The following is a 20,240-nucleotide window of genomic DNA, read 5'->3' as shown; positions in this document are numbered from 1 at the left end:
ATATACCAGTAAAAAATCTGTTTAAAGGTGGTTTGTCTATCTTATTATTCATTTCAAGCATAAATAAACAGTTTCTAACGATTAACACATTTATTTTAGGTATAAAACTGGAGTTTTCCCTTCAACATTCGAAATGTAAACAAACGTTTTGTTTACACAGCGAAGAATTGTAAGCTCTGTAACTCGCTTATAACTCATTAAATGACACTCAAATTTCGGTTGCCTATTAAAAATGCCTTACTAAAGCATTGTAAACATTAAAATCGAAAAAATATGTTTTGACCAAAATCGTGACCATGCCCCTTTAAAGATGTTTGAAATAAAAACGTTAGCGTATACATATATATCTGCATATTTTAAAGCTGCTTGGTCCGATTTTATATCAAATTTGATGCACGCTTTTAAACGATGGCTATGCTTAGTATATGTATAATAATAGACATTGCAGTAGTTTTACCCGTCAATTATGCCAAATTTCAATGAAGAAAAATACGTACAAAATTTGCTAACAAAACAAACGACATTAAAAGGTACCGCGGTATTTCGCCTCATGTTAAATTTCACCCCTGACGACGAGACGGGTATGGTTGTATTACGAATTTGACATCGCTTTAAATAAAGGTCGAAATGATCAGACAATTACAAATAAACATGTGTACGTTTTGTTCGCTAATATTTCCAAAGTCTGCTTTCTTTACAATCGATGCATAGCATGCGGGTTGAATAACCCCAATCATTCGGGGGACGAAACCAAGCGGTTTCCTTTTCTAAACATTCCCGTGATGCATTTTGGTTTGTTTTTTCGTTTGCCCAAAGAGAAATTATTTTTATTTACTTTGAATATTTCTAATTTTGAAAGGAGACTGATTCTGCTGGTGTAAATAGGAGAAAGTCCATAACTTTCTAAGATTAATGATTTGTATGGAAAAAATTTTGATACTGTAATTTCAAAAAAATCGGACCAAGCAGCTTTAAACCAATGAAAGTCATTGAGACGTTGGTTAATCAACCCGCGTTCTGGAAAGTTCTATTCCATTATCTCACCAGAGGTCGCGCTTCGCAAGATATCCATGAAAATTAAAAATCAGGCATTCAAGAAACGAATTGCTTTATTATTTTTTTTACAATTATGAAATATTATCTTTTATTTATACTCCAAGTCCGCAGTAAATATGTTTACTCTTTTCATAATCATTCAATATTAATTCATTGCAAGTACATGTGTATATAGTCTGATGCTAACTATCACTGACTTAGATTGGCCAAAGCGTATTCCCCTCTTTACTCTTTTTTTGTTATTTCGGGCTTGTTTATCGAGAATAAAATTAAGATTTAATTAAAATTGCAATAATTACTCAACAGGAAAATTTCAGTTACTAGCATATCTTACGTACACCGTATAACCCGTGTTAATATACCAAGGAAGTAAGCAGTTACTCTAGATATAGCGCAGACATTGTTTAGTTTATTGGCAAAATGTATTAATTTATACACATGTACATGTAAGTATATACGATATAGCTAGGTTTTTTCTGTAAACTTAAATAAATATAAAAATTCAATGATTATCAAACATTTATAAAGTATAGGACTTGTAATTTGATATTATGATATCATTTCATACTAGTATCATTTTAAATCATTTTTTTAAATTTCAGTTTTGTTTATGAAAGGTTTTTTTTCTTTGTTTTGGTGTTTTTTTTTCTTTTCGTTTTATGTTTTGTTTTTGTTGTTTTTGTTGTTTTGTTTTGCTTTGTTTTTTGGTGTTTTTTCTTCTTTTTTTTTTTTTTGGGGGGGGGGGGGGGTGGTGTTAACAAGGATTCTAATATCAACATGGTTCCACTGTAGTGGTATTTGAAGGCAGGGGGTCAATGCAGGGGGGGGGGTGGGAGTCTTAGTTATGCAATATCCTTTTCTGATACAGAATAACAGCATTGTAAACAGTGAGTTTTAAAGACCGTTGCTACGCGGAAAAACAAACATCAAAAACCTAAACTGATTTATAACAAGGAATTCGAAAGGTGAAATCGCATTTAAAACACAGACTTCGGTAATCAGCGCAACGCTATTCAACGACCAAATATTTGACACTCAAAAAATAAACCAAAACGCTTTCATATTACTTCCGTTCGACATATCTTGCTGACTTAATATTAAACTAAGCTAAAACATGTTCTGATAACCATTGTTGATTGCTGTTGTTTCCCAACTTGTGATTTTCTTGCTTTTAATGAATTTTTGTTGGACTTTACAAATGGAAACAAAAAGTTAAAAGTTTCCTGTGATACAGCAATTGAATTTAAGTATCTAAATAATTATATTATTTAAAAGGATGAATTAGTCATATTTAAGATAAAACGGTAAAATTGTCTTATGTTGAAAAAGTTGATTTTGAATATTTATAACAGTCCTTACTGGTAAGATTAACAAAATGACTCCTTATCTCGGAATGTTTTCTACTATATATATATACACTATATATTCATATTGATAATAAACACGAATCCAATAATCAATCAATATCATAATTTTAGAGGATGAAAATGGGTTGTCGGATTAGAACACACTCTCAACATGCCATAACTCTAGAGTGAAAACTACACTGGAAACAAGTTGTAGAGCAAGCAGAAAAATATTGTCTAAATACATGTATGTAAACTTTAAGTTCAAAAATGAAGAAACCTAAGCATGGTTGTGTAATCTAAAACACTAACTAATTTAAAAGTTAAAGATGGACTCATAGTGGATTGTCACGAGAAAGTGATGCTTTATTCCCCTTAATGCAAATATACTTCATCCAGTGTTGACCCAATTCTTAATGGAACAGATCTTTTTATCTACAAAAGTGGTATGTAATACGGACTAAACAACAAATCCAATAGAATTAAGAAAAAAAGCAATGTTATGATGATTACCGAGATATGGACTTGGTTAGTCACGGGATTAAATCCTTTGAAAACTTCTTGAAGCGTTTAGATTAACGTTTTTACTCTTCTTTAGATTTGTAGATTGAACTTTATTTGCAAATGAAAATATTGTGTTATTGTAATTTGAATATTGTACATTTATTCAACTCTTAACTAATGCTAACTAATTGTCAAAGCAATGCACTTAGTTGATTTAAATCTTTCTCCAAAATGCCGCATACGGTGTCTAAAATTTGTATAGCGATGCTGATGAAGTACACCAAAACCGATAGTAATTTTTCTTCACGTTACGATGCCAAATACATTAAAAAGAGACAACGTGATATGACATCAACATTTTTGGAGTCTTTTTTCTTAATTGCCTATGTCTTTTCGTTATTTCTAAAGTCTAAATTTTACCTATTGTATACTTAATACATTCATTACTTGGGACAATTTACGCTTTAATTATATACTGCTAACCAGTTAAAAAAGCCTATTCAATGTTAAGTCATACACGTATAACATTGTTAGAAATTAAATTTATTCCTTGTAATTTGATTGTATACGACTTAGATTTGAAAACAAAGCACATTATTTTTTAAAACTAACGTTTGATTGTGTACAAGTTAAACACAACGTCAAAATGGTTAATAAGTTTTGCACGCGCGTCATATTGCCACGTAGGCAAGTAACGTTCTACGATACAGATTGATTTGATTAGCATATCAAATAAGGTGGTTCATTATTGTTATGTTGAACACTTCTAGAGTTATTACGAAACAACATAAATTTTGTAGCTGTTTGACAGGCATACGGACTGAAATACAGACAAACGGCCAATGTGGTTTTCATTCTTGAGCTTTAATTATAACTTATAAAAACAAAATCTGTGACTGTGTTTTTCTTAATTCTTCTTCACGTAGATATTTTACAGAGAATAGTTTGAGAAAAAATATTTTCGATTAGAAAGTAACCATTATAAATCTATACAATGGGGAAAACAATCAATGATAAGTTAGCCGTTTGATTACAAGTACATTGTTTTCTTATGAAATATCACACGTTCACATTTACCATGTATATATTTGCAAAATAAGAAAACCATAAACAGTGGCTTGAATGTCTATATGATTCATATTCCAGGTTTAGGAATTGAAGGCAAATATAATGATTGCAACACTGACCTAAAATGAAGAGTTTACAGTATGTATGCATTCTTTTGATGACAATAAAAACCGCACAAATCGTAAGGTCTAATGACGAAATACAAATAGACTCAACAAAAAATATTTCAAAATACTCCAACACTTTGCCTTCGACATCTTCAATGTCAAGCAGCACTTTATACACTACAATGGATGTAGGAACAACAACCCCTTCTGGTACAACAGGTCAGACATTAACAACAAGCATTGCACCATCTACGATTAGTCCAGAACATTCAACAAATGAAACCTCAACAATGACACAGCCAGCAAGCATTGTACCAAATACAGATATGACTACTAATAGCACACCTTTGGACTCATCGACTCTTGTATCAGGCGAGCAGACAACAGAAACTACAGTATCTAGTGAATCAACAATACCTACTGACTCCAAAACAGACTCATCAAGTACAACACCAATATCAACCACTTCTATGGAGCCAACAACCACATCTCCATCTGAACAAACAATGAGCACAGGTTCTGATTCCAGCACTTTGCCCTCGACATCTTCAATGTCAAGCAGCACTGTAGACACTACAATAGATATAGAAACAGTTACCCTTTCTGGAACAACAGGTCAGACATTAACAACAAGCACTGCACCATCAACGATTAATCCAGAACATTCAACAACTCAAACCTCAACAATGACACAGTCAGCAAGCATTGTACCAAATACAGATATGAATACTAGTAGCACATCTTTGGACTCATCGACTCTTGTATCAGGCAAGCAGACAAAACAAACTAAGGTTTCTAGTGAATCAACAATACCTACTGATTCCCAAACAGACTCATCAAGTGCAACACCAATATCAACCACTTCTATGGAGCCAACAACCACATCTCCATCTGAAAAAACAATGAGCACAGGTTCTAACTCCAGCACTTCGCCGTCGACATCTTCAATGTCAAGCAGCACTCTAGACACTACAATAGATGTAGGAACAACAACCCTTTCTGGTACAACAGGACATACATTAACAACAAGGATTCCACCATCTACGATTAGTCCAGAACATTCAACAACTGAAACCTCAACAATGGCACAGTCAGCAAGCATTGTACTAAATACAGATATGACTACTAGTAGCACATCTTTGGACTCATCGACTCTTGTATCAGGCGAGAAGACAACAGAAACTACAGTATCTAGTAAATCAACAATACCTACTGATTCCCAAACAGAGTCATCAAGTGCAACACCAATATCAACCACTTCTATGGAGCCAACAACCACATCTCCATCTGAACAAACAATGAGCACGGGTTCTGACTCCAGCACTTCGCCGTCGACATCTTCAATGTCAAGCAGCACTCTAGACACTACAACAGATGTAGGAACAGCCAACCCTTCTGGTAAAACAGATCAGACATTAACAACAAGCAGTGCGCCATCTACGATAAGTCCAGTACATTCAACATCTGAAACCTCAACAATGACACAGTCAGCAAGCATTGTACCAAATACAGATATGACTACTAGTAGCACATCATTGGACTCATCAACTCTTGTATCAGGCAAGCAGACAACAGAAACTACAGTATCTAGTGAATCAACAATACCTACTGACTCCAAAACAGACTCATCAAGTGCAACACCAATATCAACCACTTCTATGGAGCCAACAACCACATCTCCATCTGAACAAACAATGAGCACAGGTTCTGACTCCAGCACTTTGCCCTCGACATCTTCAATGTCAAGCAGCACTGTAGACACTACAATAGATGTAGAAACAGTTACCCTTTCTGGAATAACAGGTCAGACATTAACACCAAGCATTGCACCATCAACGATTAATCCAGAACATTCAACAACTGAAACCTCAACAATGACAAAGTCAGCAAGCATTGTACCAAATACATATATGACTACTAGTAGCACATCTTTGGACTCATCGACTCTTGTATCAGGCGAGAAGACAACAGAAACTACAGTATCTAGTAAATCAACAATACCTACTGATTCCCAAACAGAGTCATCAAGTGCAACACCAATATCAACCACTTCTATGGAGCCAACAACCACATCTCCATCTGAACAAACAATGAGCACGGGTTCTGACTCCAGCACTTCGCCGTCGACATCTTCAATGTCAAGCAGCACTCTAGACACTACAACAGATGTAGGAACAGCCAACCCTTCTGGTAAAACAGATCAGACATTAACAACAAGCAGTGCGCCATCTACGATAAGTCCAGTACATTCAACATCTGAAACCTCAACAATGACACAGTCAGCAAGCATTGTACCAAATACAGATATGACTACTAGTAGCACATCATTGGACTCATCAACTCTTGTATCAGGCAAGCAGACAACAGAAACTACAGTATCTAGTGAATCAACAATACCTACTGACTCCAAAACAGACTCATCAAGTGCAACACCAATATCAACCACTTCTATGGAGCCAACAACCACATCTCCATCTGAACAAACAATGAGCACAGGTTCTGACTCCAGCACTTTGCCCTCGACATCTTCAATGTCAAGCAGCACTGTAGACACTACAATAGATGTAGAAACAGTTACCCTTTCTGGAACAACAGGTCAGACATTAACAACAAGCACTGCACCATCAACGATTAATCCAGAACATTCAACAACTCAAACCTCAACAATGACACAGTCAGCAAGCATTGTACCAAATACAGATATGAATACTAGTAGCACATCTTTGGACTCATCGACTCTTGTATCAGGCAAGCAGACAAAACAAACTAAGGTTTCTAGTGAATCAACAATACCTACTGATTCCCAAACAGACTCATCAAGTGCAACACCAATATCAACCACTTCTATGGAGCCAACAACCACATCTCCATCTGAAAAAACAATGAGCATAGGTTCTAACTCCAGCACTTCGCCGTCGACATCTTCAATGTCAAGCAGCACTCTAGACACTACAATAGATGTAGGAACAACAACCCTTTCTGGTACAACAGGACATACATTAACAACAAGGATTCCACCATCTACGATTAGTCCAGAACATTCAACAACTGAAACCTCAACAATGGCACAGTCAGCAAGCATTGTACTAAATACAGATATGACTACTAGTAGCACATCTTTGGACTCATCGACTCTTGTATCAGGCGAGAAGACAACAGAAACTACAGTATCTAGTAAATCAACAATACCTACTGATTCCCAAACAGAGTCATCAAGTATAACACCAATATCAACCACTTCTATGGAGCCAACAACCACATCTCCATCTGAACAAACAATGAGCACGGGTTCTGACTCCAGCACTTCGCCGTCGACATCTTCAATGTCAAGCAGCACTCTAGACACTACAACAGATGTAGGAACAGCCAACCCTTCTGGTAAAACAGATCAGACATTAACAACAAGCAGTGCGCCATCTACGATAAGTCCAGTACATTCAACATCTGAAACCTCAACAATGACACAGTCAGCAAGCATTGTACCAAATACAGATATGACTACTAGTAGCAAATCATTGGACTCATCAACTCTTGTATCAGGCAAGCAGACAACGGAAACTACAGTATCTAGTGAATCAACAATACCTACTGACTCCAAAACAGACTCATCAAGTGCAACACCAATATCAACCACTTCTATGGAGCCAACAACCACATCTCCATCTGAACAAACAATGAGCACAGGTTCTGACTCCAGCACTTTGCCCTCGACATCTTCAATGTCAAGCAGCACTGTAGACACTACAATAGATGTAGAAACAGTTACCCTTTCTGGAATAACAGGTCAGACATTAACACCAAGCATTGCACCATCAACGATTAATCCAGAACATTCAACAACTGAAACCTCAACAATGACACAGTCAGCAAGCATTGTACCAAATACAGATATGAATACTAGTAGCACATCTTTGGACTCATCGACTCTTGTATCAGGCGAGCAGACAACAGAAACTACAGTACCTAGTGAATCAACAATACCTACTGATGCCCAAACAGACTCATCAAGTGCAACACCAATATCAACCACTTCTATGGAGCGAACAACCACATCTCCATCTCAACAAACAATGAGCACAGGTTTTGACTCCAGCACTTCGCTGTCGACATCTTCATCGTCAAGCAGCACTCTAGACACTACAACAGATGTTGAAAAAGCCAACCCTTCTGGTACAACAGGTCAGACATTAACAACAAGCAGTTCGCCATCTACGATAAGTCCAGTACATTCAACATTTGAAACCTCAACAATGACACAGTCAGCAAGCATTGTACCAAATACAGATATGAATACTAGTAGCACATCTTTGGACTCATCGACTCTTGTATCAGGCGGACAGACAACAGAAACTACAGTATCTAGTGAATCAACAATACCTACTGATTCCCAAACAGACTCATCAAGTGCAATACCAATATCAACTACTTCTATGGAGCCAACAACCACATCTCTATTTGAACAAACAATGAGCACAGGTTCTGACTCCAGCACTTTGCCCTCGACATCTTCAATGTCAAGCAGCACTCTAGAAACTACAACAGATGTTGGAAAAGCCAACCCTTCTGGTACAACAGGTCAGACATTAACAACAAGCCGTTCGCAATCTACGATAAGTCCAGTACATTCAACATTTGAAACCTCAACAATGACACAGTCAGCAAGCATTGTACCAAATACAGATATGACTACTAGTAGCACATCATTGGACTCATCAACTCTTGTATCAGGCAAGCAGACAGCAGAAACTACAGTTTCTAGTGAATCAACAATACCTACTGACACGAAAACAGACTCATCAAGTGCAACACCAATATCAACCACTTCTATGGAGCCAACAACCACATCTCCATTTGAACAAACAATGAGCACAGGTTCTGACTCCAGCACTTTGCCTTCGACATCTTCAATGTCAAGCAGCACTTTAGACACTACAACAGATGTAGGAACAGCCACCACCCCTTCTCATACAACAAGTCAGACATCAACAACCAGCATTGCACCATCTACTATTAGTCCAGAACATTCAACAACTGAAACCTCAACAATGGCACAGTCAGCAAGCAATGTACCAAGTACAGATATGACTACTAGTAGCACATCTTTGGACTCATCGACTCTTGTATCAGGCGAGAAGACAACAGAAACTACAGTATCTAGTGAATCAACAATACCTACTGACTCCCAAACAGACTCATCAAGTGCAACACCAATATCAACTACTTCTATTGAGCCAACAACCACATCTCCATCTCAACAAACAATGAGCACAGGTTCTGACTCCAGCACTTCGCTGTCGACATCGTCATCCTCAAGCAGCACTCTAGACACTACAACAGATGTTGGAACAGCCAACCCTTCTGGTACAACAGGTCAGACATTAACAACAAGCAGTTCGCCATCTACGATAAGTCCAGTACATTCAACATCTGAAACCTCAACAATGACACAGTCAGCAAGCATTGTACCAAATACAGATATGAATACTAATAGCACATCTTTGGACTCATCGACTCTTGTATCAGGCGGACAGACAACAGAAACTACAATATCTAGTGAATCAACAATACTTTTTGACTCCAAAACAGACTCATCAAGTGCAACACCAATATCAACCACTTCTATGGAGGCAACAACCACATCTCCATCTGAACAAAAAATGAGCACAGGTTCTGACTCCAGCACTTTGCCCTCGACATCTTCAATGTCAAGCAGCACTGTAGACACTACAATAGATATAGAAACAGTTACTCTTTCTGGAACAACAGGTCAGACATTAACAACAAGCATTGCACCATCAACGATTAATCCAGAACATTCAACAACTCAAACCTCAACAATGACACAGTCAGCAAGTATTGTACCAAGTACAGATATGATTACTCGTAGCACATCTTTGGACTCATCGACTCTTGTATCAGGCGAGCAGACAACACAAACTAAGGTTTCTAGTGAATCAACAATACCTACTGATTCCCAAACATACTCATCAAGTGCATTACCAATATCAACAACTTCTATGGAGCCAACAACAACATCTCCATCTGAACAAACAATGAGCATAGGTTCTGACTCCAGCACTTCGCCGTCGACATCTTCAATGTCAAGCAGCACTCTAGACACTACAATAGATGAAGGAACAACAACCCTTTCTGGTACAACAGGACAGACATTAACAACTAGCATTGCACCATCTACGATTAGTCCAGAACATTCAACAACTGAAACCTCAACAATGGCACAGTCAGCAAGCAATGTACCAAATACAGATATGACTACTAGTAGCACATCATTGGACTCATCGACTCTTGTATCAGGCGAGAAGACAACAGAAACTACAGTATCTAGTGAATTAACAATACCTACTGACTCCAAAATAGACTCATCAAGTGCAACACCAATATCAACTACTTCTATGGAGCCAACAACCACATCTCCATCTGAACAAACAATGAGCACAGGTTCTGACTCCAGCACTTCGCCGTCGACATCTTCAATGTCAAGCAGCACTCTAGACACTACAACAGATGTTAGAACAACCAACCCTTCTGGTACAACAGGTCAGACATTAACAACAAGCAGTTCGACATCTACGATTACTCCAGAACATTCAACAACTGGAACCTCAACAATGGCACAGTCAGCAAGCATTGTACCAAGTACAGATATGACTACTAGTAGCACATCTTTGGACTATTCGACTTTTGTATCAGGCAAACAGACAACAAAAACAACAGTATCTAGTGAATCAACAATACCTACTGATTCCCAAACAGACACATCAAGTGCAACACCAATATCAACCACTTCTATGGAGCCAACAACCACACCTCCATCTGAACAAACAATGAGCATAGGTTCTGACTCCATCACTTCGCCGTCGACATCTTCAATGTCAAGCAGCACTCTAGACATTACAATAGATGTAGGAACAACAACCCTTTCTGGTACAATAGGACATACATTAACAACAAGCATTGCACCATCTACGATTAGTTCAGAACATTCAACAACTGAAACCTCAACAATGACACAGTCAGCAAGCATTGTACCAAATACAGATATGACTACTAGTAGCACATCTTTGGACTCATCGACTCTTGTATCAGTTAAGCAGACAATAGAAACTACAGTATCTAGTGAATCAACAATACCTACTGACTCCCAAATAGACTCATCAAGTGCAACACCAATATTAACCACTTCTATGGAGCCAACAACCACATCTCCATCTGAACAAACAATGAGCACAGGTTCTGACTCCAGCACTTTGCTTTCGACATCTTCAATATCAAGCAGCACTTTAGACACTACAACAGATGTAGGAACAGCCACCACCCCTTCTGATACAACAAGTCAGACATCAACAACCAGCATTGCACCATCTACGATTAGTCCGGAACATTCAACAACTGAAACCTCAGCAACGGCACAGTCAGAAAGCAATGTACCAAGTACAGATATGACTACTAGTAGCACATCTTTGGACTCATCGACTCTTGTATCAGGCGAGAAGACAACAGAAACTACAGTATCTAGTAAATCAACAATACCTACTGATTCCCAAACAGAGTCATCAAGTATAACACCAATATCAACCACTTCTATGGAGCCAACAACCACATCTCCATCTCAACAAACAATGAGCACGGGTTCTGACTCCAGCACTTCGCCGTCGACATCTTCAATGTCAAGCAGCACTCTAGACACTACAACAGATGTAGGAACAGCCAACCCTTCTGGTAAAACAGATCAGACATTAACAACAAGCAGTGCGCCATCTACGATAAGTCCAGTACATTCAACATCTGAAACCTCAACAATGACACAGTCAGCAAGCATTGTACCAAATACAGATATGACTACTAGTAGCAAATCATTGGACTCATCAACTCTTGTTTCAGGCAAGCAGACAACGGAAACTACAGTATCTAGTGAATCAACAATACCTACTGACTCCAAAACAGACTCATCAAGTGCAACACCAATATCAACCACTTCTATGGAGCCAACAACCACATCTCCATCTGAACAAACAATGAGCACAGGTTCTGACTCCAGCACTTTGCCCTCGACATCTTCAATGTCAAGCAGCACTGTAGACACTACAATAGATGTAGAAACAGTTACCCTTTCTGGAACAACAGGTCAGACATTAACACCAAGCATTGCACCATCAACGATTAATCCAGAACATTCAACAACTGAAACCTCAACAATGACACAGTCAGCAAGCATTGTACCAAATACAGATATGAATACTAGTAGCACATCTTTGGACTCATCGACTCTTGTATCAGGCGAGCAGACAACAGAAACTACAGTACCTAGTGAATCAACAATACCTACTGATTCCCAAACAGATTCATCAAGTGCAACACCAATATCAACCACTTCTATGGAGCGAACAACCACATCTCCATCTCAACAAACAATGAGCACAGGTTTTGACTCCAGCACTTCGCTGTCGACATCTTCATCGTCAAGCAGCACTCTAGACACTACAACAGATGTTGAAAAAGCCAACCCTTCTGGTACAACAGGTCAGACATTAACAACAAGCAGTTCGCCATCTACGATTAGTCCAGTACATTCAACATTTGAAACCTCAACAATGACACAGTCAGCAAGCATTGTACCAAATACAGATATGAATACTAGTAGCACATCTTTGGACTCATCGACTCTTGTATCAGGCGGACAGACAACAGAAACTACAGTATCTAGTGAATCAACAATACCTACTGATTCCCAAACAGACTCATCAAGTGCAATACCAATATCAACTACTTCTATGGAGCCAACAACCACATCTCTATTTGAACAAACAATGAGCACAGGTTCTGACCCCAGCACTTTGCCCTCGACATCTTCAATGTCAAGCAGCACTCTAGAAACTACAACAGATGTTGGAACAGCCAACCCTACTGGTACAACAGGTCAGACATTAACAACAAGCCGTTCGCAATCTACGATAAGTCCAGTACATTCAACATTTGAAACCTCAACAATGACACAGTCAGCAAGCATTGTACCAAATACAGATATGACTACTAGTAGCACATCATTGGACTCATCAACTCTTGTATCAGGCAAGCAGACAGCAGAAACTACAGTACCTAGTGAATCAACAATACCTACTGATTCCCAAACAGACTCATCAAGTGCAACACCAATATCAACCACTTCTATGGAGCCAACAACCACATCTCCATCTCAACAAACAATGAGCACAGGTTTTGACTCCAGCACTTCGCTGTCGACATCTTCATCGTCAAGCAGCACTCTAGACACTACAACAGATGTTGAAACAGCCAACCCTTCTAGTACAACAGGTCAGACATTAACAACAAGCAGTTCGCCATCTACGATAAGTCCAGTACATTCAACATTTGAAACCTCAACAATGACACAGTCAGCAAGCATTGTACCAAATACAGATATGAATACTAGTAGCACATCTTTGGACTCATCGACTCTTGTATCAGGCGGACAGACAATAGAAACTACAGTATCTAGTGAATCAACAATACCTACTGACTCCCAAATAGACTCATCAAGTGCAATACCAATATCAACTACTTCTATGGAGCCAACAACCACATCTCTATTTGAACAAACAATGAGCACAGGTTCTGACTCCAGCACTTTGCTTTCGACATCTTCAATGTCAAGCAGCACTTTAGACACTACAACAGATGTAAGAACAGCCACCCTTTCTGGTACAACAGGTCAGACATTAACAACAAGCAGTGCACCACCTACGATTAGTCCAGAACATTCAACAACCGAAACCTCAACATTGGCACAGTCAGGAAGCATTGTACCAAATACAGATATGACTACTAGTAGCACACCTTTGGACTATTCGACTCTTGTATCAGGCAAGCAGACAACAGAAACTACAATACCTAGTGAATCAACAATACCTACTGACTCCCAAACAGAGTCATCAAGTGCAACACCAATATCAACCACTTCTATGGAGCCAACAACCACATCTCCATCTGAACAAACAATGAGCACAGGTTTTGACTCCAGCACTTCGCCGTCGACATCTTCAATGTCAAGCAGCACTTTAGACACTACAACAGATGTAGGAACAGCCAACTTCCCTTCTAATACAACAGGTCAGGCATCAACAACCAGCAGTTTGACATCTATAACTAGTCCAGAACATTCAACAACTGAAACCTTAACAATGACACAGTCAGCAAGCATTGTACCAAGTACAGATATGACTACTAGTAGCACACATTTGGACTCATGGACTCTTGTATCAGGCGAGCAGACTACAGAAACTACCGGATCTAGTGAATCAACAATACCTACTGACTCCAAAACAGACTCATCAAGTGCAAAACCAATGTCGACCACTTCTATGGAGCCAACAACCACATCTCCATCTGAACAAACAATGAGCACTGGTTCCAATTCCAGTACATCGCCATCGATATCTTTAATGTCAAGCAGCGCTTTAGACACTACAACAGATGTAGGAACAGCCACCCTTTCTGGTACAATAGGTCAGACATTAACAACAAGCATTGCGCCATCTACGATTAGTCCAGAACATTCAACATCTGAAACCTCAATAATTGCACAGTCAGCAAGCATTGTACCAAGTGCGGATATGACTACTAGTAGCACACCTTTGGACTCATCGACTCTTGTATCAGGCGAGCAGACAACAGAAACTACAGTACCTAGAGAATCAACAATACCAACTGACTCCCAAACAGACTCATCAAGTGCAACACCAATATCAACCACTTATATGGAGCCAACAACCACATCTCCATCTGAACAAACAGTGAGCACAGGTTCTGACTCCAGCACTTCACCGTCGACATCTTCAATGTCAAGCAGCACTTTAGACACTAAAACAGATGTAAGAACAGCCACCACCCCTTCTAATACAACAAGTCAGACATCAACAACAAGCAGTTTGACATCTATAACTAGTCCAGAACATTCAACAACTAAAACTTCAACAATGACACAGTTAGCAAGCATTGTACCAAGTACAGATATGACTACTAGTAGCACACCTTTGGACTCATCGACTCTTGTATCAGGCGAGCAGACAACAGAAACTACAACGCCTAGTGAATCAACAATACCTTCTGACTCCAAAACAGACTCATCAAGTGCAACACCAATATCATTCACTTCTTTGGAGGCAACAACCACATCTCCATCTGAACAAACAATGAGCACAGGTTCTGACTCCAGCACTTCGCCTCCGACATCTTCAATGTCAAGCAGCACTTTAGACACTACAACAGATGTAGGAACAGCCACCTTTTTTTCCAGTACAACAAGTCAGACATCAACAACCAGCAGTTTGACATCTATAACTAGTCCAGAACATTCAACAACTGAAACCTCAACAATGACACAGTCAGCAAGCATTGTACCAAGTACAGATATGACTGCTAGAAGCACACCTTTGGACATATCGACTCTTGTATCAGGCAAGCAGACTACAGAAACTACCGGATCTAGTGAATCAACAATACCTACTGACTCCAAAACAGACTCATCAAGTGCAAAACCAATGTCAACCACTTCTGAGGAGTCAACAACCCCATCTCCATCTGAACAAACAATGAGCACAGGTTCCGATTCCAGTACATGGCCGTCGACATCTTCAATGTCAAGCAGCATTTTAGACACTACAACAGATGTAGGAACAGCCAACCTTTCTGGTACAACAGGTCAGACTTTAACACCAAGCATTACACCATCTACGATTAATCCAGAACATTCAACATCTGAAACCTCAACAATGACACAGTCAGCAAGCATTGTACCAAATACAGATATGAATACTAGTAGCACACCTTTGGACTTATCGACTCTTGTATCAGGTGAGCAGACTACAGAAACTACCGGATCTAGTGAATCAACAATACCTACTGACTCCCAAACAGAGTCATCAAGTGCAACACCAATATCAACCACTTCTATGGAGCCAACAACCACATCTCCATCTGAACAAACAATGAGCACAGGTTCTGACTCCAGCACTTCGCCATCGAAAAGTTCAATATCAAGCAGCACTTTAGACACTACAACAGTTGTAGGAACAGCCACCACCCCTTCTGATACAACAAGTCAGACATCAACAACCAGCGGTTTGACATTTATAACTACTGCAGAACATTCACCAACTGATACCCCAACAATGACGCAGTCCGCAAGCATTGTACCAAGTACAGATATGACTACTAGTAGCACACCTTTGGACTCATCGATTCTTGTATCAGGCAAGCAGACTACAGAAACTACCGTATCTAGTGAATCAACAATACCTACTGACTCCAAAACAGACTCATCAAGTGCAACACCAATGTCAACCACTTCCGAGGAGTCAACAACCCCATCTCCATCTGAACAAACAATGAGCACAGGTTCCGATTCAAGTACATCGCCGTCGACATCTTCAATGTCAAGCAGCACTTTAGACACTACAACAGATGTAAGAACAGCCACCACCCCTTCTAATACAACAAGTCAGACATCAACAACCAGCAGTTTGACATCTATAACTAGTCCAGAACATTCAACAACTGGAACCTCAACAATGACACAGTCAGCAAGGATTGTACCAAGTACATATATGACTACTAGTAGCACACCTTTGGACTCATCGACTCTTGTATCAGGTGAGCAGACTACAGAAACTACCGGATCTACTGAATCAACAATACCTACTGACTCCCAAACAGAGTCATCAAGTGCAACACCAATATCAACCACTTCTATGGAGCCAACAACCACATCTCCATCTGAACAAACAATGAGCACAGGTTCTGACTCCAGCACTTCGCCATCGACAAGTTCAATATCAAGCAGCACTTTAGACACTACAACAGGTGTAGGAACAGCCACCACCCCTTCTGATACAACAAGTCAGACATCAACAACCAGCGGTTTGACATTTATAACTACTGCAGAACATTCACCAACTGATACCCCAACAATGACGCAGTCCGCAAGCATTGTACCAAGTACAGATATGACTACTAGTAGCACACCTTTGGACTCATCGATTCTTGTATCAGGCAAGCAGACTACAGAAACTACCGTATCTAGTGAATCAACAATACCTACTGACTCCAAAACAGACTCATCAAGTGCAACACCAATGTCAACCACTTCCGAGGAGTCAACAACCCCATCTCCATCTGAACAAACAATGAGCACAGGTTCCGATTCAAGTACATCGCCGTCGACATCTTCAATGTCAAGCAGCACTGTAGACACTACAACAGATGTAGGAACAGCCACCTTCCCTTCTAATACAACAGGTCAGGCATCAACAACCAGCAGTTTGACATCTATAACTAGTCCAGAACATTCAACAACTGAAACCTCAACAATGACACAGTCAGCAAGCATTGTACCAAGTACAGATATGACTACTAGTAGCACACCTTTGGACTCATCGACTCTTGTATCAGGCGAGCAGACAACAGAAACTACAATACCTAGTGAATCAACAATACCTAGTGACTCCCAAACAGAGTCATCAAGTGAAACACCAATATCAACCACTTCTATGGAGGCAACAACCACATCTCCATCTGAACAAACAATGAGCACAGGTTCTGACTCCAGCACTTCGCCTTCGACATCTTCAATGTCAAGCAGCACTTTAGACACTACAACAGATGTAGGAACAGCCACCTTCCCTTCTAATACAACAAGTCAGACATCAACAACCAGCAGTTTGACATCTATAACTAGTCCAGAACATTCAACAACTGAAACCTTAACAATGACACAGTCAGCAAGCATTGTACCAAGTACAGATATGACTACTAGTAGCACACCTTTGGACTCATTAACTCTTGTATCAGGCGAGCAGACTACAGTAACTACCGGATCTAGTGAATCAACAATACCTTCTGACTCCCAAACAGACTCATCAAGTGCATCACCAATATCAACCACTTCTATGGAGCCAACAACCACATCTCCATCTGAACAAACAATGAGCACAGGTTCTGACTCCAGCACTTCGCCGTCGACATCTTCAATGTCAAGCAGCACTTTAGACACTACAACAGATGTAGGAACAGCCACCTTCCCTTCTAATACAACAAGTCAGACATCAACAACCAGCAGTTTGACATCTATAACTAGTCCAGAACATTCAACAACTGAAACCTCAACAACGACACAGTCAGCAAGCATTGTACCAAGTACAGATATGACTACTAGTAGCACACCTTTGGACTCATTAACTCTTGTATCAGGCGAGCAGACTACAGAAACTACCGGATCTAGTGAATCAACAATACCTACTGACTCCAAAACAGACTCATCAAGTGCAACACCAATGTCAACCACTTCTGAGGAGTCAACAACCCCATCTCCATCTGAACAAACAATGAGCATAGGTTCTGATTCCAGCCAAGTGCCTTCGACATCTTCAATGTCAAGCAGCACTCTAGACACTACAACAGATGTTGGAACAGCCACCATTTCTGGAACAACAGGTCAGACATTAACAACAAGCATTGCACCATCTACGATTAATCCAGAACATTCAACATATGAAACCTCAACAATGACACAGTCAGCAAGCATTGTACCAAATACAGATATGACTACTAGTAGCACATCTTTAGACTCATCGACTCTTGTATCAGGCGAGCAGACTACAGAAACTACCGTATCTAGTGAATCAACAATACCTACTGACTCCAAAACAGACTCATCAAGTGCAAAACCAATATCAACCACTTCTGAGGAGTCAACAACCCCATATCCATCTGAACAAACAATGAGCACAGGTTCTGACTTCAGTACATCGCCGTCGACACCTTCAATGTCAAGCAGCACTTTAGACACTACAACAGATGTAGGAACAGCCTACCCTTCTGGTACAACAGGTCAGACTTCAACAACAAGCAGTGCGCCATCTACGACTAGTCCAGAACATTCAACAACTGAAACCTCAACAATGACACAGTCAGCAAGCATTGTACCAAATACAGATATGACTACTAGTAGCACATCTTTGGACTCATCGACTCTTGTATCAGGCGAGCAGACAACAGAAACTATAGTACCTAGTGAATCAACAATACCTAGTGACTCCCAAACAGACTCATCAAGTGAAACACCAATATCAACCACTTCTATGGAGGCAACAACCACATCTCCATCTGAACAAACAATGAGCACAGGTTCTGACTCCAGCACTTTGCCTTCGACATCTTCAATGTCAAGCAGCACTGTAGACACTACAACAGATGTAGGAACAGCCAACCCTTCTGGTACAACAGGTCAGACATTAATAACAAGCATTGCACCATCTACGATTAGTCCAGAACATTCAACAACTGAAACTTCAACAATGGCACAGTCAGCAAGCATTGTACCAAGTACAGATATGACTACTAGTAGCACATCATTGGACTCATCAACTCTTGCATCAGGCGAGCAGACTACAGAAACTACAGTATCTAGTGAATCAACAATACCTACTGACTCCAAAACAGACTCATCAAGTGCAAAACCAATATCAACCACTTCTATGGATACAACAACCACATCTCCATCTGAACAAACCATGAGCACAAGGTTTGACTCCAGCACTTTGCCTTCCACATCTTCAATGTCAAGCAGCACTCTAGACACTACAATAGATGTAGGAACAATCACCCCTTCTGGTACAACAGGTCAGACATCAACAACAAGCAGTGCGCCATCTACGACTAGTCCAAAACATTCAACAACTGAAACCATAACAATGACCCAGCCAACAAGCATTGAACCTGTTACAGATATTGTTACTAGTGGTACATCATTTCACTCATCAAGCCAAGTTTCAACGTTTGTAACAACTTCAACCACGTTGTCACTGACTAGTAACAACTCTTTGCCAGCAACTAATATTGCCACAACAAGTGCACCTTTAACAACTACATTAGGGAATCCCTCAACACCATATGCAATTGAGTATGGATTTACCTTCGGAGATTTGCTCCTGACCGGTGATGATAAAATAACCTCTGGTATCAGTTGCACGACTAAGATATTCATTGGCGATGGTTCAGATGGTGGATTTTCACAAGTGTTTGTATGTAATTAAATCTGTCTAAAATTATTTAAATGTACAAATTATTTTTTTTCTTTAAATGT

General features: G+C 39.6%; 1 protein-coding gene across 1 annotated transcript in view; it reads left to right on the top strand.

The window, feature by feature from the left end:
* The first annotated feature begins 4,263 nt into the window (after positions 1-4,263).
* Positions 4,264-20,240, top strand: part of LOC105318521 (pneumococcal serine-rich repeat protein) — a 35,913-nt gene continuing 19,936 nt past the window's right edge. The window contains exon 1 of the mRNA XM_066085184.1: positions 4,264-20,178. Within this exon, the coding sequence (XP_065941256.1) occupies positions 4,264-20,178 (15,915 nt within the window). The remainder of the gene's footprint in view (positions 20,179-20,240) is intronic.

Source organism: Magallana gigas, chromosome 5, assembly GCF_963853765.1.
Source record: "Magallana gigas chromosome 5, xbMagGiga1.1, whole genome shotgun sequence".
Classification (NCBI taxonomy): domain Eukaryota; kingdom Metazoa; phylum Mollusca; class Bivalvia; order Ostreida; family Ostreidae; genus Magallana; species Magallana gigas.
This window is presented reverse-complemented; position numbering and strand designations above follow the sequence as displayed.